Below are 21,230 nucleotides of genomic sequence, written 5' to 3'. Positions count from 1 at the left end.
ATAGTCCCCGGGGGTAGGGTGGGGCCACAATTGGGGGTCAAATTTTTACATAGGAATATATAGAGTAAAACTTTACAACTCTTCTTCTCTAAAACTGATCAGCCAGAAAAGCTGTTTTTTGTGTGGAAGCATCCTCAGGTAGTGTAGATTCAAGTTTGTTTAAATCACAATCCCCAGGGTTAGGGTTGGGCCACATAGGGGTGTCGAAATTTTTACATATTAGGAATATATAGAGTAAATCTTTAAAAATCTTCTTCTCTGAAATTTATCAGCCAGAAAAGCTGAAATTTGTGTGAATGCATCATCAGGTAGTGTAGATTCAAGTTTGTACAAATCCTGATCCCCGGGGGTAGGATGGGGCCACAATGGGGGGTCAAATTTTACATAAGAGTATATAGAGAAAAATATTTAAAGATCTTTTTCTCAGAAACCGATTGAGCAGAAAAGCTGCAACTTGTGTGGAAGCATCCTCAGTTAGGGAAGATTCAAGTTTGTTCAAATCATGATCCCCAGGGGTAGGGTGGGGCCACAATGGGGGGGGTGTAAAATTTTGACATAGAAATATATAGGGAAAATTTTTTTTAAATCGTCTTCTAAAGCACAATTTGTCTAGAAAAGCTGTAACTTTTGTCAGTTCAGATAGTGTGGATTAAAATTTGTCAAAATCATAATCTTCAGAAGTAGGGTTAGGGGGGGGGGGGGTTCCAATTTTCCATTTTACAAAGGAATAAAAATTTAAATTATTCACTCAATTAAAAGCTCTAATGTAATTGTATATGGCTTTACTTTGTGCAAGCATTTAGACATATTGTTGATTCTTTAAAATTGTTTAGACTTTGGCCTCTTGACAATTCTTCAGCCCCATAAGGGGTTCAAAGTTTGATGTAGGTTTATAATCCATATATAAACAGTTGGTTAAGTCTGATCATCTTCTCGAGAACTGCAATGCTCAATATGTAATATGACTATAAAATCATACAAAGGCTCAATGATAAACATAAGAATATGCAGGGGATATTTTTTTTATACAGGATCTATTATACGACATTGTTCAGATATTTTGTATACGACTACGTAAAGCTGATTTTATTATGTCTATTTTTTCAGGTGAGCAATGTGGCCCATGGGCCTCTTGTTCAGTCATTATTGTTATTTCTTTCGTAATTTGCTAATTATACAGTGTTTCTGGTGTAATGCTATTGTATATGAGGGTATCTGAGGGGGTAAGCCACGACTCCACTGCTATCGCAACATTTTCCTTCCGAGGTCTAAAATATCCGGTAAACATTGTCAACAATGCACGGCTTCAGTCCCAATGAATGTAGACTCCAGCCGAAGAAATGACACCCCAGCAAACGAAAATACGTACCGAAGTGTATTCAGCAAGACGACAGCAAACAGCAACACACGTTTTGACAATTGTTACAACGTTTTAACATCGCGAAATGACCAGACAAACGCTTCGATGTAAACACTAGAACTTGCATCACCTTCCGCATGCAGACTACCACTCCTCGACGTCATGTTGTAAAATACGACGTCACAGGTACATTGTTTTCCCGAACTTTCTAAATCTAAAGCAAACCTTGCGCCTTGTAAGTAATATAAGGCATACAGTCTTTATTATTAAACACACATGCTTTAAATTTGTTGTAAAAACTTCCTTTTTACCCACACAATCAAATATATCAAGAAGAAATCAAACTAGAAAGCAGAAAATAAAGAAATCGGACTTCGAAGTTTGAAGATCCATGATCTGCACCCGTGTTTCACCTCCATCTAAGAGGTGCATTTTTAGTGTGCAAGTGGAGAGTTTTCAAGCCGCGGTGACATCATTTTACAGAACCTTATTTTATATTCAGAGATCAGATATCAATGAAATGGCACACGTATTTTCCTCGTAGATTTTAAGAAAAGTAGAATTTTCATTTTTGGGATGTTTTTATAATATAGAATTTAGATCTACTCGGTAATATCTCCGCACACGCTATTTTATTTTTTAAAAATCGTCATAATTGCACAAAATGCAAGCTTTCCTGTAATGCATGTATGTATGTAATGCTTTCATATGCAATATTTATCTGTTTATACTATGATGCTGTTGTGTAATTCTGTATATTTAGCAGAAGTAAATGCATGCTTATAAATACCTTCATTTTATTTCCACTCAATACTGTAGTGATAATTTATTTGGACGTCGGAATCAAATCAAAAATGGGAAAACACGTTAAATAAGGCTAGTGTACATCTAATTTAAATTTAAATATATGAAACTGGGGCTCTGACCCCTTTTCCCATTTTTTTTTTCTGCTTCCGATGCCTCCCCCCCTCTCTCTCTCTCTCTGAAACTGGGGCTCTAACCCCTTTAGCCAATTTTTTTTGGCTTCCGATCCCCCCCCCCCCCCCCCCCCCCCCCCCGTCTCTCTCTCTGCAATTTACTAATGCACTGATTGTGATTATTTTGCTTCTGTAGTATATGCACCCTCTGATCCTTAAACACCCTCTGTAGTATGCTAGCTAGCTTTGTAACATAACTGCATGGTGTGCGCTTTTGTGCTCATGCGTATGGGTCACTAACCAGCTAATCCAAGCACTATGGACTCTGGGGGTTCTAGCTAGTGCTAACAAATCTATTTTAAATGTTGGATTCTGGCATGAACTAAGTTTTATTATGCTTGAAAAATAATTTAATCATGCATAACAAACCCATTTTAAGAATAAATGTTGCTTGATTCAACTTGACTAGCTTCCTGTCTGCAGCTTCCAGTCTGAAAAAGATCGGATGGACAACATAGGACAGACCCGCTGCTAAATTCACTGATCTTCTTTGTCATTTTCTTTTGTTGTACACTATTCCCTTAATCGCATGTACATGAATAAAATTTAGGGATTAACCCCAAAACTCCCGATTGATGCAACGCCACCGTTATCAACATGTACAATCTGCTAAAGGTGCAAAAAAACGACGGCATCCTAACATCCAGACATGTCTTAAACTTATTAGAACCCGACACTCTTAATGAAGCATTTGGTCAATTGCTTATATGTCATAGCTAGTTAAGAGTGTTTCGGCGGTATTAATAGCACATGTCATTTCAAAATTATAATAAGGCCCGCCTCGTCAGGAGTTCACCTTATGCATAAATCAGTTAATCTCTTTGAACTTCATTTGGTTTTAATTTGGATCTAATGATTAGATCACCTATATTTTTGTGTTTACTGTATGCAACCATAGGAGGTGTTGTGAATAATTTTTTGCATACTTCGTCATGTTGTATGTTATCCCAGTATTTCATAAGCCGTTTCCTTAGCCCTTTTATACATGGGTTAAATTTGGTCACCAAAACGTTCGGTACAGCCTTTTTATTGTTTTTCTTCTTTTGTTTATTGAGAAGATCCATTCTATTTGCAGAAAGAGTTTCTTGCATAATAGGTTCAATTTCTGATTGTTTGTAACCTCTTTTTTCGAGATGAGTTTTGAAATCTTTGAAGATATTTAGTAATACAGCTTGATCACTAGTATTTCTCAGATGTCTGGTACATTCTCCTTTAATTAGGCCCTTGAAAACTGATGAGCTATGAGCACTCTGTCTGTGCAGGTATTGGAAGCTGTTAGTTGGTTTGATATATGAGCGAATGTCTAATCGCTGGCTATCTGAGAATCTTATTCCTTTGTATATGGTCGTGTCTAAGAAATTGACACTGGTGTGAGATAATTCATAAGTAAATCTCAGATATTTATGACAAGAGTTCCCTATGTCAAAAAATTCTTTAATTTCATCCGGGCTTCCATTAAATAGAATAAAGCCGTCATCTCTATATCTGCCGTCATCTATGCGAACTATTTTTTGATACATTTCTTAGCACTAGCTAGAACCCCCAATGTCCAGAGTGCTTGGATTAACTGGTTAGTGACCTGGCATAAGCACAAAAGCAGACACTATGCAGTTATGCTACAAAGCCAGCTAACATACTACAGAGGGTGCATACACTGCATAAAGGCAACCACAGTGCATTAGTAGATTTCATGAGAGAGAGAGAGAGAGAGAGAGAGAGAGAGAGAGAGAGAGAGAGAGAGAGAGAGAGAAGGAGGGAGGGAGTCGGAAGCAAACTTAGTTGCTTACTTATAAGCACACTGTGTACTACATAATCAGTTGTTTCACATAGCAGTGATATGGATTCAGAAAACCACAGTGTGGCAATCTGAAAAATTGGATCACACTCTGTAAAATTAACAGCATCAAAAAAGGGAAATTGATGGGTAGATAATAAATTTATTTACCTTTCCATGGTTCCTTTACAGTATTTTGTTATAACAGGTGGCTGTTAAGGTCCTTGGGCCTCTTGTTATACAAAACTAAATGATTATTTACATGTAAAACTGTAATAATAATAATAATTGCAATCACTTTTAGGTCATGAACAAGTTTGGCATGGATTTATTGATATTGTCTTCTCCTCACATCTGGGAATTCCTGCCATGGCAAATACTGTGTTGGATATTGAAGAAAATAGTTCCAAAAAAAGAAAAGTTGATGGACAGGATGGTAAGAATCATAAAATTTATTTAATACCATTTAAATTTATTTTGTTTTATACATTGACAAAAAGACAAGAAACTAATCATGTACATGTATGCAAAACTATACAAATATTATCTGGGGTTGATCAAGGTTGATTGCCCCGAAGGACAGGTATTACCTAATGCATTGCAGCAGATGTCTGTGCTACAGGTTGTGGTTAACAGTTAACACCATAGGGGCCATGTGGGCCCTGCCTTTTCAAACTTTACTGGCCCACATCATGGTTAGAGGGCTCAATAAAAAATGGATAGTACAATTTTTTTTTTGTTTAACTTTTTTAGGGATCACAATCAAATACAGAATTGCTAATCCGGTAATACCAAGACATTCTGACTGATTAACCGATTAATCATATCAAAGTAGATATGCATTTTCCTTAATTTTTTTAGCTCACCTAAGCTGAAAGCTCAAGTGAGCTTTTCTGATCACATTTTGTTCGTCGTCCGTCCGTCCGTCTGTAAACTTTCACATTTTGAACTTCTTCTCTAAAACCACTTGGCCAATACCAACCAAATTTGGCACAAAGCATCCCTATGGAAAGGTGAATATAAATTGCAGAAATGAAAGGCCAATTTTTATTCAAAGCGGAGAAAACTTCGAAGTTGTAAAAAAAAAAAAGGTGGTACATTTCTCAAGGACTTCTGAGTCAAATCCAACGTAATTTAGCATAAATAATCCTAATGGAAAGGAAAATATAAATTGCAAAAAAAAAAAAAGGGCTAATTCTATTCCAAATTTGAGTTATTTAGTACGAAAAGAATAAAGCAAGGGGTCAATCAGTTTACAACTTTGGGTTTGGTATTTCTTATCTCGAAAATGAGGTTCTTGTTTGAAGCAGCCATATTGGACGCATGTTAAACAGGTCAATCTGACAAAGATGATTTTGTTTGTTGTGCAACAGTTTACGTGCGAAGGGAATCTTTGAAACATGCAAAAATATTTGTGCCGACTTAGTGAAGTAAATTGAGGTTGAATATTTCAATGCGTTGACATTTTCACTTGTGATGGTGGTTTTAGCTGGTTTTGATTTTCGTTTCATTTTTGTTAATTATGCTTTTCAACTTGGGGGAACTATCGCCTGTACATATCAAATCAAACATAGACTTCGGTAAATCAGACAGCTGATTGTTTTACCTGTGCAAACTGAGCAAAATCTGATGCATTAACAACATACTATAAAATACTATTCATTTTTTTGGTAATTCGGTATGATCTCTGCATAATGGGTTACAAATGCAACATGTTTTGTTAAGATGTTCAGCCTTTTCAGTCTAAACAGAGATTATTTTTGCTGAATCAGATAGATATATGTAGTTATATATGTGATTCATTTTGAAAAATAAATTGCTCTTTCTTTGTTTTAGTGCATTTTTCCTTTGTTTTAATTGTTTACAATTTTCTATTTACTAACCATATTTGAGTTAAAAGCAAGATACACAATTCTATGTTTGTACACAGAGCTGAGGCGGCCATGCTTTAGTTTGTTTACATTTTAAATGCTGAATAGGAAATATCAAGTTTAAAAATCTTAAGTTGAATGTGAACAAAAACATGACTCAAACCAAGCTCTGTATCTTGCTTATAATTCTATGATTTATGCTGAAATTTTGGTAGATCATTAGAAATGTCTTGCTAAACATTAAATACTTGTACAGAAAAATTAAAAGGATGATATATGCTATAACTACTTTCTGGTGCCCTGGACTTCTTGTAGGATGAATTATATGAAATCTATCTACACCAAACGCAAGTAAATAATCAAAGTACTGAAAGTACTGTAAGACGGTGGCGTCGTTTGAATGTGGCATATTACATGTATGATAATTATTGTCGTCGAAAACCCGCGGCCAGTATCGCATACATGTACTAATGCTTAACGCTTACATGCACAACTGGTCGTGAGTTTCCTACATGGATAACTATGTGGAAATCGTAGTTGTGTAATCACAATTTACACTTTACAAAAGCTATGTCTCTTGGCCGTCGTCTTTGGGGGAAAACCCGTAGATTTATTTCAGTAGCCTTTGTAGTATAGAAGTCTGCATAATTTATATATATTTGTATTTATATCGTTTGACATTAAAATCCGTTTTTGGTATGTATTTTGTTTGCCCCAGAATGCCTCATTCAATATGTGGGTTGCCACCACATAGTGAATGAATAAATAAAATTCAAAGCGATTTTATCACAATACGCCCAAATATTTGATTGTATAAAGAAGGGACATTTGTGGGTTTTTTCTTTAGACCTTTGGGTTGACCCCGCAAAGGGGAACAACTTTTGAAAAGTGAGGATTGGACTATTGTGCTTTAAAGGTATTGTAGATTTTTCAAAGTAACGAAAACAAATAAGGCTTTGGTATGATAAAATACTTGTCAGGTTTTTACTAACTATTTGGGCATACATGTAGTATGTTTATTTTCCGTCTCGACAGCATTTTCCCTCAATTTCTTCACAGGGAAAAAGTTGCAGTCTCGTGGGCCAACACACTTACTTTAATTTGTCTTCATAGCCAGTTAATACATGTAGGTGTATAGAAAACGGAATGAGTTTACAAGAACATGTTTGATAAAACTGGAAAATGCTTTTGGAATGCACTTCATCATGAAACCGCAGAGTCAATCAATATTTTATCTTCGACTTCGAGTGGTTTATTTCCATTAGCTCACAACAAAAGTGAATGAAAATTTGAAAAGAAAAATCATACAATATTCAGTCGCGGCAGTTTCATTAACCAACGTTTTAAAGTACATTTGTTCTATTGTATTTAGCTGTAGATTAATTCAAATCATTTGAATGAATTCGGGATAGTCACATGTATAATTATTTTATTGCTTCTCAGTACACTTTAAAACGCATAATTTACTTGCTACATTTAACTTTTCTAGTATAAATACAACAAATATTTATTAATTATTCACCAAAACATTTGCTTTACATAAGGTCATAATCAGTTCCTTTGTTTGGAAATCACATATTTGTTTAATCCTGCATTTAATATGCGAGATTTTGAAGAATCTTTTTTATATTTTCATTTTAAAAAACTCTGTGTAATGTCAGGAGTTTTGCACTAATATGTATAATTTTTACAAGGTCTTCAAATTTGCATCTGATTTGATTTTTTGCAGTATAATAATACTGTTAATGGGACATGTTGGGACATGTCTATAATATAATAAGAGCGTACAAGCAATTATAAAGTTGTATCTATGACCTCTAAATCATTTGTGTACAAAGGTATGTCTTCTTTATCAAAAAAGGACTCAAAAGATATGGACCCTGAATAAAACTGTTTATAATTATACATGTTTATTTCCAAAGCCGTGTGATGCTTCACTTTTTCTCCATCCCAAAAAATTAATGGCAATATTGGTAAACTATTCCGCACCAGATTTAAGCAAAATGAGCAAAGAAATAAATAATGTTTTCAGGGATCTTTTCAATTTCTCCAGGTCACGAATAAAACAGTAGTGGTAAAATGAAATCTAATGTTTTAACAGTATAAATCAGTTTTTAAAACACAAAACAAACAAAATCCAAGTTGAACGCACGTTTTTCTGAGCCGTACATCTGTGTATATTTTCATTTTATTCGTTCCATGTACTAGACAATAGATCTAGGGTTCGCAAATCTCGGCAATATTTCCGAAAAGCTACAGTTTAGTAGCTCAGTAGAATACTACAGTCATCTATGAAGCACATTCTAGCATTGCGTTGAGTGATGACACTATCTAACCAGTGTGTATTTCAATTGCGATTCGCAACAAGATCATAGTTCCGATTGACGCATTTATATAGACCCACCCATTTAAAAAAGCATGTTGAGAACATGATGCTAACACACGGAAACAAATGCTGAAGAAAGCTCATAATAAAGTTGTACTCGCGAGTTAAAAATTACAGAGTTTATTTGAGAACAAACGGGGCGATGTTTACATACATGTAACAGTTAAAAAAAAAAAAAAAGCAAGGACGGGCGCATATGGAGAAAAGTCACAGATCGTACCTCGCTCATCGTATTACGTTATTCAGTTTACTGTGAAAAAATTTATCAGAAACTGTTTTAGTGAACAAATATATTTTACATTGCCTTTCACAATGTACCATACATGTATATGGAATATCGCATGAGTTGAACCGATTGTTTTTCCTCACAAAAAGCTAGCGCTTGCTGCAAAATGGAGATTCACGGGTTTACACGCCGTGAAATCCATAAGACGTTTTACAGCATATATCTTCGATTCCTTACAACAAATCTGTACTGAAAATTTTTGAAACATCGTCACCAGGTCCGTAAAATGACGAAGTGTGGTGTGTTTATATACATATAAAACTGTGTGTGAAATGGCGACTCGATTTGCACGTGAGTTTTTACAATCCGAGGTCGATGAGCGTGTTTGAGAGAAAATCATTGTAGAGCGTCAACATCAGTAGTAATTATTGTCTGATGAATATTGAGGTGCATGTATCAAAATTAATGATTCTACAGACTGAGAGGGTTATAAAATAAGGTTGATCACAGATCAGTCCAAAATTGATCATGTTTGTATAGTAAATTTCAAGTTTTTTGCATGTTTGAAAACACATGCACACTTGTAGAAGAAAGTGTGCCATCGATCGGTTGAAGTTCAATAAAATGTAATTTATGTAATATTCATTGTCAGTATATGTTGTGAATTCTTTGGAATAAGCTATCTTCACACGCTTGCGATGGAATGCCGAAAAAATCTTTCGGAGAGTCAATAGATTTATTTTAAAATTAAAACGGCTTTAATAGTTATAAACAAAGAAAGAGAAACATCTTTCGATTAAGTAAAACCGCTACAAAGTGTTAGCCTGAAAAAATCTCTGGAAGCCAGGCAACTGTATATTTATTTTACCTACTGGTTATGGAAAGTCCTTAGCTTTACAAAAAAAAAAAAACAATTTCTACACTGACACGATCCCACTCTCTAAGTTAATAACTCCATATTTTATAAACACATAAGATAATATGTACAGACCATGTGCTAATTGTGTGTAGCCTGTGTGCATTCAATTTATATGTTATCAGACCTTTACGAGAAAACGGAGCTAAATCAGATCGTTACCATCCTCAGCAGCCCCATAAATCAAGTTATAAAGGGCATGGATTGGAATGCTACGAGTAGTCTAGTGCCAATTATAACTTACTCAACAATGAAAATATTTAACGTTATACATTTCCGATGTAAATTAATATTTACAATACCCACATAAACAATGTATTGTCAACGGTGTCAATTAATTTGTTCTTGTTAATTTGATATTTATTGTCAAATTTATGTTTAGTTCTTCTTAAACCTTCTTTCCTTGATCCGCCTCAATCTTCTTTCCGATTTATTTTAAGTGTGCGCATTTGCTGTGCGCGAAGCTGCAGTGAGTTTTCCCACTGTTTACCTGTCCTTGAATTTCCTAGCGGCAGCGTTTGGGATCAAGGGCAGGCTATCCAGTCTAAGATACGGCAGATCTACGCACGTGGTGTAGATTTACAACCATAGGTAATCTTGTTTCACACGGATATTGAAATAAATAAAAGTATGTTTTATTATTATTAGGGAAACACTGTTAATGTGTTACACTCGTATACTAATGATGAACCCGTGAAATTTGTTCAAAGACTGCTTAAAGCAGAAAGAAGTTAATTTATTTTTAAACTTTGAAATTTCTTCGATTTTTGTAACCATGATGAGTTATGATTCATTGTATTACAAATGCATCACTACGTATTTTATAAGGAAATATACTGAGTATACAATCACATGGTGATGTTAAAATTGCAAATAAGAATATAGTTGCATATGTGCGAATTTAGTTACACAAACCATTTTTATATACTGATAATATTTGATATACGACTATTGGTACAGAAAATTAAATTAATGATATCTATATTAAAGAAAATGTCAGCTCGACACCTTTGTGGCCGTTCCGGCTGTTGATATGTATAGGGAAGATTCTAAATTGTAAAAATCGTGACCCTCGGACCAAAACTGGGGCCCCAGGCGGGGTTCAAAGTTTAACATAGAAATACATAGGAAAAATGTATAAAAATCTTCTTCTCAAGAACCATTGCACCAGAAATGCCAATATTTACAAAAAAGCTTGTATATATAATGAAGATTCTAAATTGTAAAAATTGTGAGCCCCGGAAAAAAAGTGGGGCCCTAGGCGGGGTTCAAATTTTAACGTATATAGGAAAATGTTTAAAAATCTTCTTCTCAAGACCTATAATGCAACAGTTTGGAATATTACTGTGCATACATCCTTAAATAATGTAGATTCTAATTTGTAAAAATCGTGACTCGCGGACTAATACTGGGGCACCAAGAGGGGTTCAAAATTTAACATTTTAAAAAATATATAGAAAATTTTAAAAATGTTCTTCTTGAGAACTACAATGTTACAGTTTGTGGAATTCCTATACATGCATCCCTGGCTTATGTTGATTCCTAATTGGTAAAATCGTGACCCCGGACTAATACTGGGGCCCCAAGAGGGGTCAAAGTTTAATATAGAAATATATAGGTAACATGTTAAAAAGTCTTCTTCTTGAGAACTACAATGCTACAAGTTGTGAGATTACTATGCATGCAACCTTGGATAATGTAGATTCGATAGTTTTAAATTAGTGACCCCTGAACTAATACTGGGGACCCAAGATGGGTTCAAAATTTAATGTAGAAGTATATATGGAAAATGTTTAAAAACCTTTTTCACGAGAACTACAATGCTTCAATTTGTCAGATTACGACGTAAGCATCCTTAAATAGTGTAGAAGCTGTGACCCTCAATCTAATACTAGGGCCCCAAGAGGGGTTCAAAGTTTAACATAGAAATATAGAGGGAAAATGTTTAAAAATCTTTTTCTAGAGAACTACAATGCTTCAACTTGTGAGATTACTATGCAAGCATCCTTGAATAATGTAGATGCTAAATTAATAAAGCTGTGACCACTGGACTAATACTGGGGCCACAAGAGGGGTTCAAAGTTTAACATAGAAATATATATGGGAAATGTTTTCAAAAAGTTTTTCTCGAGAACTATTATGTTACAGTTTGTGAGATTACTATGCAAGGATCCTCAAATACATGTAGTGTAAATTCTAAATTGTTAAAGCCAACCATAAACCTCGGACCAATACTGGGGCCCCAGAAGGGGGGTTCAAAGTTAGAAATAGCATATGCTACGAAATAGAATGTTACAAGAAACTGTTGTTCAGGTGAGCGATGTGGCCCATGGGCCTCTTGTTAAGACTGAATGACAATCCTTTCTTGACTTGCAATCTGATTAAAATTTCTATAGTCGCTATACGATGATTTGAAGAAACCCCACTTAAGGTCACCTCCTGGTGAACTTTGCTTTGACCAATGAAATCGTCGGTTCCATTCCTCAGTTACATGATTTGGAAGTTATGCCAATATATTCTTTAGATTCCCTAAGGGCGTCTAATATCAACTTATGCTCCATCTCTTACTTGCTGATACTGAAAGATTCACGAACATGTGGCATCATTTCGTCGTACAACTCCATTTTAGTTTGTAACCCGAAATTACCGTTTCTAACACTTGCTCTGATTGCTAGAATAACTCATGTATATTTATAAACAAACGTTCAACAGGGGGTGACCTCAAGAGGGGTTTCTTCAGATCCTCTTGTAGCAAAAATAGAAAAACAAGGAGGGGATCAAGGATATGATTTTAATCAGATTGTCTCGACTTGAAGCTGTAACGGAAGACCTTCTCGTTGCTTGCAACGAGCTCGGCTCTAGTTTACGACTACCACCACATTACCTTCCCAAAAACCTATGTTAATAGTTCTCCTGGGCCTGGAATTGAGACCATTCAAAATTTGTCTTTTTATACTGCCATTTCGGATGGAAGACAATCTAGTCCATGCTTCCTTCATGACTTATTTGCACATCCAGTTTCATTGTGAAAGAAGTAAAAGAATATATGAGGAACATGTAGTTAGCAATATTTTTAGATGTATGAAGAAATAATTGAGAAACTGTGCACTTATCTGTGTTCAATAAATCTACATTTTTTCACTGGATTGCACTGTAGCTCTATTATTGCAAACCCAACATGGATGTACATGCTACAGCCGATGTTGCATTGCATTGAGTGATGACACGTTCTAATCGATGTGAATTTCAATTGCGATTCAGAACAAAGATTCTGATTGGTGCATTTATATAGACCCGCCCATTTATCAAATGCATGTAGAGAACATGATGCTAACATGTGGAAACAAATGTCGGAGAAAGAAAAGTTGTACTTGCAAGTTAAAAATTACATACAGTTTGTTATTTGAGAACAAACGGGGCGATGTTTACGTACATGTGTAAATAATGTTAGTGAAAAAAAAAACAAAGAAAAAGTTCTATAAAAGCAGGGATGGGCGCATATACATGTATACATTATATAGATTAAAGTCACGGATTGGACTTTGCTCATAGAATAACATACGTTATTCAGCTTATTGTGAAGAAATTCGTCAGAAACTGTTTGGTGAACATATATATTTTACGTTACCGTTCATAATGTACCATTTGTGGAAAATCACGTGAGTTGAACAGACTGTTTTTCCTCACAAAAAGCTTGCGGCAAAATGTAGATCCACGGGAAAATTTGGGTTGACACGTCGTGAAATCCATCAGACTTTTTACAGCATATGTCTTCACTTATTTGCTTATAATAAATCTGTACTGAAAATCTTTGAAACATCGTCACCAGCTCCGTAAAATGAAGAAGTGTGGTTTGTTTATAAATAACCCTAAAACTGTAAAATGGCGACTCGATCTGCATGTGAATTTTACAATCCGAGGTCGATTAGCGTGTTTGAGAGAAAGTCAGCAGCAAGTAAAGCATCAACATCAGTAGTAAATATTGTCTGATGAGTATTGAGGTACATGTAATAAAATTAATGTTTCTAAAGACTGAGTGAGTTACAAGATAAGGTTAATCACAGATCAGTCCAAAATTGAACACTTTGAGCTGTAAATTTCATGTTTTGTGTACATGTTTGAAAACACATGCACACTTGTAGAAGTGTGTCATTGATCGGTTGAAGTTCACTAAAATGCAATATTTATGTAACATTTATTGTCAGTATCTGTTGTGAATTCTTTGGAATAAGCTACAACAATATAAATACTGCCTCAACTTAAACTGATGCTTTAAAAATGATTGACTTTATCGATGAAGCATTGTGCTGAAAAATGTAATGGAAAACCTGTTTAAACTGTATTTTTGACAATTGTTTACACCATAAAAAAACATAAAGCGATTATTGTGAGAACTCTTAATCAATTATTGCAGTGATTTAGTTTTTGCAATCCTGATACAGAGTAAACGACACAGTTGGCAGTTGGTGCATAAATTATCAATACCGCAGGGTTCTCCTTAATATCACAAGTAGCAGGGGAATTAGAGTAAAGTAGGAGGCACCATAAGTGAGCGCCGAAGGCGCGAGCCTGCTAGGGGGGTCCGGGGGCATGCCCCCCCGGAAAATTTTTGAAAATAAGAAGCCATTTGAAGCAATTTCCTGCATTCCAGACACAAAAATGTAGCACACAGATGAGTAAAAAAAGAACGAAGTGTTTAAGAAGTGACCATTCACTAACTCATTTGATTGAGAATGCATGCATGAACGGTTTTAGGACAATAAGAATGTTGGAACATGTTCTTTCTTTTCCTTTGCATGTTTCTGTTACTCCTCAGGTGAAGATCTGTTTCAACCATACACAATTAGGAACCAAAAAGTTCAATAAAATCTTGCTTCAGTCTTCCAAAGCCTTTATTTGATTTTGATTTAAATGATCTTTTATCAAAAGTTTCGGCAACATGGACAAGATGAGTTCGGTTGTCGGATAGTGAAGTTATATTAATTCTTAACTATTTGTTTCCGGAGACAAAATGGATTACAACTGGTTTTTTATGTGTTTTTCTGTTCATTGCAATATTAACAATCACTTAAAAGTGTATTCAATGTACATTGTAAAAAAAAAGTAAAGACGACACTCGCCATCTTGTATAAGGAGGTCCTCGTTTCAAGCTACAGTGTATGTGTTAAACAAGTTTTCCAATTTCTCCAACGTTTTTAGACGAGATCTAGATTGAAAAATGATCAAATGACTTATCCCTTTCGTCAGACTAAGTCTGTGTGCCGCATAATTAACACATCGTGTCGAAATGTACAAGATACTCGATCGCCAAACTTATCGAAAGCAACGGAAGTTTACCTTTGAGTGATGTAAATTCTTCAAATAATCACGAAGATATTCCGAAAGCGTATGATAAGTCAAGAGAGAGCAAAAAACCCGCGAAAAGACTCCTCTTGATTTATCTATCTTCTGCTTTCGGATCTCTTCGATGTGTTTATTGGTTTTGCAGCACAGGATCGGGATCGATGTACTTAAAAAAAGTAACGGAATCTCTCACCATTCTGTGGAATATCGTTTATGTACTTAATTCTTTATGAAAGAAAATCTTAAGTGTTAAAAACTTTGTTTCAGTTAGAATTATAGTAGGCGGCGAATTTGCTACAAGTAGGGGGCGAGAAATCGCCGGGTGCCGGCTCTTAAGGAGAACCCTGATACCGTGGTACAGGTAAAAGTGGGCGGGTACTAAACAGCCAATGAAAATGCTTGTTTAAAAAACTACAACTCGTGATCCCATCCCAATAGTGTCATCACTCAACGCATCAGTTTATCGATCGCAGCATGTACACCCATGTTGGGTGTTCGATAAAGGTTTTCTATCCCAATTCTCTTAGATCAATGAGCTATAAATCTGCATGTACATGTAGCTCTGAAGAACAGAGGGTAAAGAACTCAGGTAAGCATTGTGGCCTATGGGCCTCTTGTTACTTATCACTTGAAATGTTATCTTTCATAGTTAATAGGTGTGTGTGTGTGTACTTTTAATTCAATAAAATACATTCCTCTCTTTGAAATTTTAGAAACAAAGAATGATGACTCTCCAGGTGGGAAAACAATAACAGAGGTCAAGCAAGCATTACCAGAACATACGCTGTCACAAGCAATAGCACAAACAATTGTGTTTTCCCTAGTTCAAAAGCAGAAACACCCTGATTTTTTACACCACATGATTCCAAATATTGTTATTTCCCCTGAAAAGCTTGAAATTATGATGTATGATTCAGATAATGATGTTTTACTTTGCAGCAATCCAATTCTTTTATTCAATTTAGACCTCCCAGAAAATAGAACTCTCATTGATGAGACTGTTGTTATTATTTGGATGGTTTTACACTACAGAATATTCTGTACTGGATTAAATAAGGCAAAGCCTTATTTACTTGAAAGATGTGAATCAAATTTTAGGCGACTTGTTGCAAGTAAATGGGATATCTATTCAAAATCCTTAAAGTGCTGTGTTCCTGGTTTCCCTTCGGTAGAAAACTGGCCAATAAGTGAATTAATTCAGTGTGGTTTAACACTTACATTTGAGTCAGATGACTTTTAAAATGCGAATTTTTACAAAATGAAGGTTTGTCAGACTTACTTGTGATGCATTGGGTGACATTTTCATTCAGATTTCCATCTTGGGATAACAGTAGCTGAAAGCACTGTCAACCTTATTTCATTAGATCTACTGAGCACTAAGGAGTTATACATGGAACACCCCCTCACCCCCATCCCTTTAATAAAAAAGCAGAAACAGAATAAAGATATAGCAGAGTTTGAATCTCTGAATACTAATTCATACATGTATCACTATGCTCAGTGAATAAATCTTCTCTAAGGTCTATATATCTATGGATTGATCGTATAGTAATCCAAACCCTTCATATGTAAAAATTAATCATACAAATGAAATACATGTGTATGTGTGCAGGAAGGGGGAGTATAGATCATGATGAATTGTATACTTTTGTAAAAAAAATTTGGAGCATATATTCATAATCAGAATAATAGAATGAAATATCATATTCCCCAAACATAGTTTGAGAACATTATGCTTTTATTTACTTGCTTCAAGGGCAACATGCATTTTATTAGACCAAAGAACCAAATTGTTGCCTAAGGCCATTAAGGCAAAGGCAAACAGTTTGGTTCGAGGGTCAACAAACCATTTTTCCCAAGAGGACAATCAATAAATGTTTTGTTATACATTTTATTAGGTCACCCGAGTAAACTCAGTTGACCTATTACAATCTTTTTTTGTCTGTCATTGTCCATAGTGCATTAACAATTAAATATTTTGAGCTTTTTCTCGGAGTGTGCAATAATCATCAAAATTAATGCAATCTTTAAAAATCTTTTTTACTCCTGGATATTAAGCAGTCAGACTAGTAAGCATTAAGCCCTCTTCCAAAATTGTAAAATTCATGACCCCTGGGTCAGTGTTTCTAATATTAGGGTGGGCTTTCACTGATTATATAGTAAAAAATGCATTAATTCTTTGAGAATCTTCTTCTCTGCATTTGGGTATTAAGCAAACAAACTAAATGCATAGTTATAATGAGCACAGGTGCCTCTTCCAGAATTGTGAATTTCATGTCCCCTGGGTCAGGGGTTTTGGTGTTAGTATGGGGCTCTAATGGTTAAAAAGTAAAAATGCATTAATGCTTTGAAAATCTTCTCCTCTGCTCCTGGGTATTAAGATGATGAAATAAGTTCATAGTTATGATGAGCAAGGATGCTTCTTCCAAAAGTATGAATTTCTTGGTCCCTGGGTCAGGAGTTCTAGTGTTAGGGTGAGGCTCTTATGATTATATAGTTTGTTTGTTGTTTGTTTGTTGTTTAACGTCCCTCTCGAGAATTTTTCACTCATATGGAGATTGGTAAACAAAATAAATGCAATAATATTAATGTAAATGTATAAATTTCAATTTGTGTAAATATACATTTTCTTTGCTCTCTGCTCCTTGGTTTTTAGGAGGTAAACAGAGTATATCATTGTAATAAGTGAAGCAAACTAGTTACTTTCCTTTGCGTAATTGTGTTAATATAATTGTGTTAATATAATTGTGTTAATAAAGTCCCTGTATAAATATAATATTGTAAAAATATTCCAAAGTTGGAAGGGGAAAAATACCAGACATTATTTAGAGATAAAGTCTAATTTTTGAGCTGAAAAAAGTGAAAAAATTGATTGAACTTGGTCCCCAAAAAGAAAATCAAACATGCTAACCACAATCGCATTTCAGTGCATATATGCATGCATGCACATGATTGAGAATGTTCCCATATTCATCATCTTATAATATAGAACTACTAATATATTTTAGATTTCAAAGAATTTCACTGAAAAGGTAGAAAGTTACAGCAATATGACAGCATCTGTTCATAAAGATTGTTCAATATCTGAAAGAACATTTTTGGATATTTGTCACTTTTTATCTGTTTTCATGACAATAGTGGTCATTTTGAAAAATCAAAATTATTGCACTTCTGGATTTCTGACATGTTTTATTAAACTGTCCAAGTCGTCTAAAAATGCTTTGACAATATACATGTAGGTCTAGCAATGTGTTTTATTGACTTATGTTCAGGACAACAAAATACTGGTAATGAGAAATAGGAAAGTGAGAACGCTTTGTTATACTTTTAAAATTGCTTCCTATTTAAATCAATGCTTAAAAGTTTAACATTTCCGATGTTTTTCCGTAGTGGTGCATTGAAAATTGATGTTTGATCATAAAGAGATATATTGAACCTATCGAGAATCCGAACGTCACACTCCTGTAGGCTTATTTGCATTTGTTGACTTTTTAGATAGACTTGAATGGGTTTAACCACAGTGCGGGTAAAGGAAATTTACATCATAGAAGCCAGCACTTAATTAAACATTAAGAATTAAACAAGGGACCCAAGAGCCTTAATGATCACCTGAGTATAATACAGTATAATTTGTCCAATCCAGATTCTGAGTACTTTAAGTTTTAGTCCCATGCTTTTCTTTAATAAGTATTTTACAAAAAATTCTGTGTAGTTCAGATACAGTCTGTTCTGTATTCCGAACGGCCATAATGGTCCTAACTGCTCTTATTAACGGTGATTATTTCCTCTAATCTGGCCACCAAATATTATCTGAGTTGCTTCAATGCAATTAACACCTTTCATGGTATATGTGCTAAGGTGTGTTTTCATAAGTGACATGATATACTGAAATAAGGCGGAGACACAGCCTACTTGAATAAATATAAAGTTTAGTTACAAGTAAATAAATTAAAAAAATGTGTGCTCATGTAATTTGATTTAAATGCCATATCTCACAATAGAACGTAAAATTGGCACACTCTTTACATACTAATAGTGATATGAATCAGAAATCAGAATCAAAACTCAAACTTCTGATTTCAAAATGTCACTCTAACACTGAAGGGAAGATGTAAATGTATGCATAAAAATGTAAATATTTATTTAATAATTATTAAATAATAAAAACCTGGTTCTGGTTATGTTGAATGCATTTGTACTTTTGACTTGCAAAACCCTTGCTCAAATGTTAGACTTTATCTTTAAATAATATCTGGTATTTTTTCCTTCCAATTTCGGGATATTTTAACAATTGTTTTAAGTATGAAGGCGTTACACAGCGTTACAAATGTTTTGTTATGTGTGAGAAGTCAACTTCTCTGATTCCGGAAAAAGGAACAGAATTCCTTATTGTTGCCATGGCAAAAAGGTTTCTACTTTATTTACTTATCTTCTTCATCAGTGCAAACTTAGTAATATGGAGTATCCATTTATTTTAATTTTTAAAGAACAAAAAGACTTAATATCACTTGCCAGAATCAATGAAATTTATATTTGTTATTTGTTAAAGATTGACAATGTGACTTAATATCACTTGCCAGAATCAATGAAATTTATATTTGTTATTTGTTAAAGATTGACATTGTTTTACAGTAATGTCAAAATATAGTAAATGAACTAGAGAAATGAACTCCTCAAATGATGGTTAATTACCATATCATGGTTAAATAAGGTTAATCAGGGCATGCTTTAAATTTAATGCCATGAATATGCTTCCTAACTTTTGATATAAATGAAGTCAGAAAAAGTAAAGCACCAAAAGGCAATTTGTCTTTAGTAACTCATTTACTAAATGTTGACCTTAAAATGGCAAGCCTCCATATTCAGAATATTGGTAATAGAATAAACATATATGTGTGTAAGGGAGGGTGTATGTGTTTATAATAATGATTTTTTCATTTTGCTCAATATTTAAATATTTATGTTTTAATTAAGCTTTTATTGTGCATTCAAAGTATCTCAATAGATATAATTTAAATAATGAAATAACTCTTAATAATCTCCTTTATTGAAACATAGTTATATTTCTACATGTGTACATGACAATTGCTTTACAATGTAGGGTATTTGTGTGATAGTTTACTTGATGTGTTGAAATTAATCAAATGCTATGCTGTATATATATATGTATAAATCATATTATAAATAAAGAGAATGTGACAAAGTCATGTGTTATGTGTGTCATCAGCTGCAGTGTCATTTAAGGCCAATAAACTGAAGCATGTGTATCAATTATATATTAGTTACATGCATCATTTTTAGCTCACCGAGACGAAGTCGGGGGGGGGCTTATGCTATACCCCTGGCGTCGGTGTCGGCGTCCGGACCTGGTTAAAGTTTTTGTTGCAGGTCCTGTATCTAAGTTATTACTAGTCCTATCTTCACCAAACTTGCATAGATGATGCATCTGGACCTACTTATGGACTTGAAAGACTTGGATGCTGAATCTGGGCCATGAGTTTCAGATGCTGGAGGAGGTTAAGGTTTTTGGAGCAGGTTAAAGTTTTTGGTACAGGTGCCCTTTAATAGCAATTTCTAAGTTACTACTGGTCCTATCTTTATCAAACTTGCATGGATGGTGCGTCTTAAGATACTGATGCATTAGACAGGCTTGAATGCTGAATCTGAGCCATAGGTTTCAGATGCTGGAGGAGGTTAAGGTTTTTAGAGCTGGTTCAAGTTTTTGGAGCAGGTGCCCTTTAATGATTATATCTTGGATTTTACTGGTCCTAACTTCACCAAACTTGCATGGATGGTGCGTCTTATGATACTGATGCACCTGACAGGCTTGGATGCTGAATCTGAGCCATAGGTTTCGGATGATGGAGGAGGTAAAGGTTTTTAGAGCTGGTTAAGTTTTGGAGCAGGTGCCCTTTGATGATTATATCTTAGTTATTACTAGTCCTAACTTCACCAAACTTGCATGGATGGTGCATCTTATGATACTGATGCACCTGGCAGGCATGAATGCTCAATCTGAGCCATAGGTTTCAGATGCTGAATGAGGTCTAGTTTTTTGGAACAGGTCACATGTTTAATAGATAATAGTACTATTTCAAACTTGCAAGTTGATTTAACTTTAATATAAATGAATTGCAGAGGTAGCTTCAGATGCAGAGCCTGATCTCCATTATCAAGGATGCTAAAAAATATATCTTAGTTATAACTGGTCCTAACTTCACCAAACTTGCATGGATGGTGCGTCTTATGATACTGATGTACCTGACAGGCATGGATGCTGAATCTGAGCCATAGGTTTCAGATGCTGGAGGAGGTTAAGGTTTAAAGAGCTGGTTTAAGTTTATGGAGCAGGTGCCCTCTGATGATTATATCTTAGT

At 34.7% G+C, this 21,230-nt stretch overlaps 1 protein-coding gene across 9 annotated transcripts in view; it reads left to right on the top strand.

Annotated features, from left to right (window-relative positions):
* The window catches only part of LOC105338296 (uncharacterized), a 46,675-nt gene extending 26,619 nt beyond the window's left edge, over window positions 1–20,056 (top strand). For 4 of the 9 annotated variants that reach the window (XR_010711091.1, XR_010711094.1, XR_010711090.1 and 1 more), the window contains 2 exons: window positions 4,416–4,547; window positions 15,567–20,056. Coding sequence is in view for 1 of the 9 variants with exons in the window: in XM_011443349.4 (XP_011441651.2) it covers window positions 4,416–4,547; window positions 15,567–16,093 (659 nt within the window). In the remaining 8 variants the exon portion in view is untranslated. Of the gene's footprint in view, window positions 1–1,180; window positions 1,547–4,415; window positions 4,548–15,566 lie in introns of those variants that run through there. The other 5 variants (XR_010711092.1, XR_010711093.1, XR_010711095.1 and 2 more) reach the window with 3 other exon arrangements.
* The last annotated feature ends 1,174 nt before the right edge of the window (window positions 20,057–21,230 follow it).

The sequence above is a fragment of the Magallana gigas genome, chromosome 2, assembly GCF_963853765.1.
Source record: "Magallana gigas chromosome 2, xbMagGiga1.1, whole genome shotgun sequence".
Classification (NCBI taxonomy): Eukaryota; Metazoa; Mollusca; class Bivalvia; order Ostreida; family Ostreidae; genus Magallana; species Magallana gigas.
The sequence above is the reverse complement of the archived record's forward strand: the minus strand, read 5'-3'. Positions and strand labels throughout refer to the sequence as shown.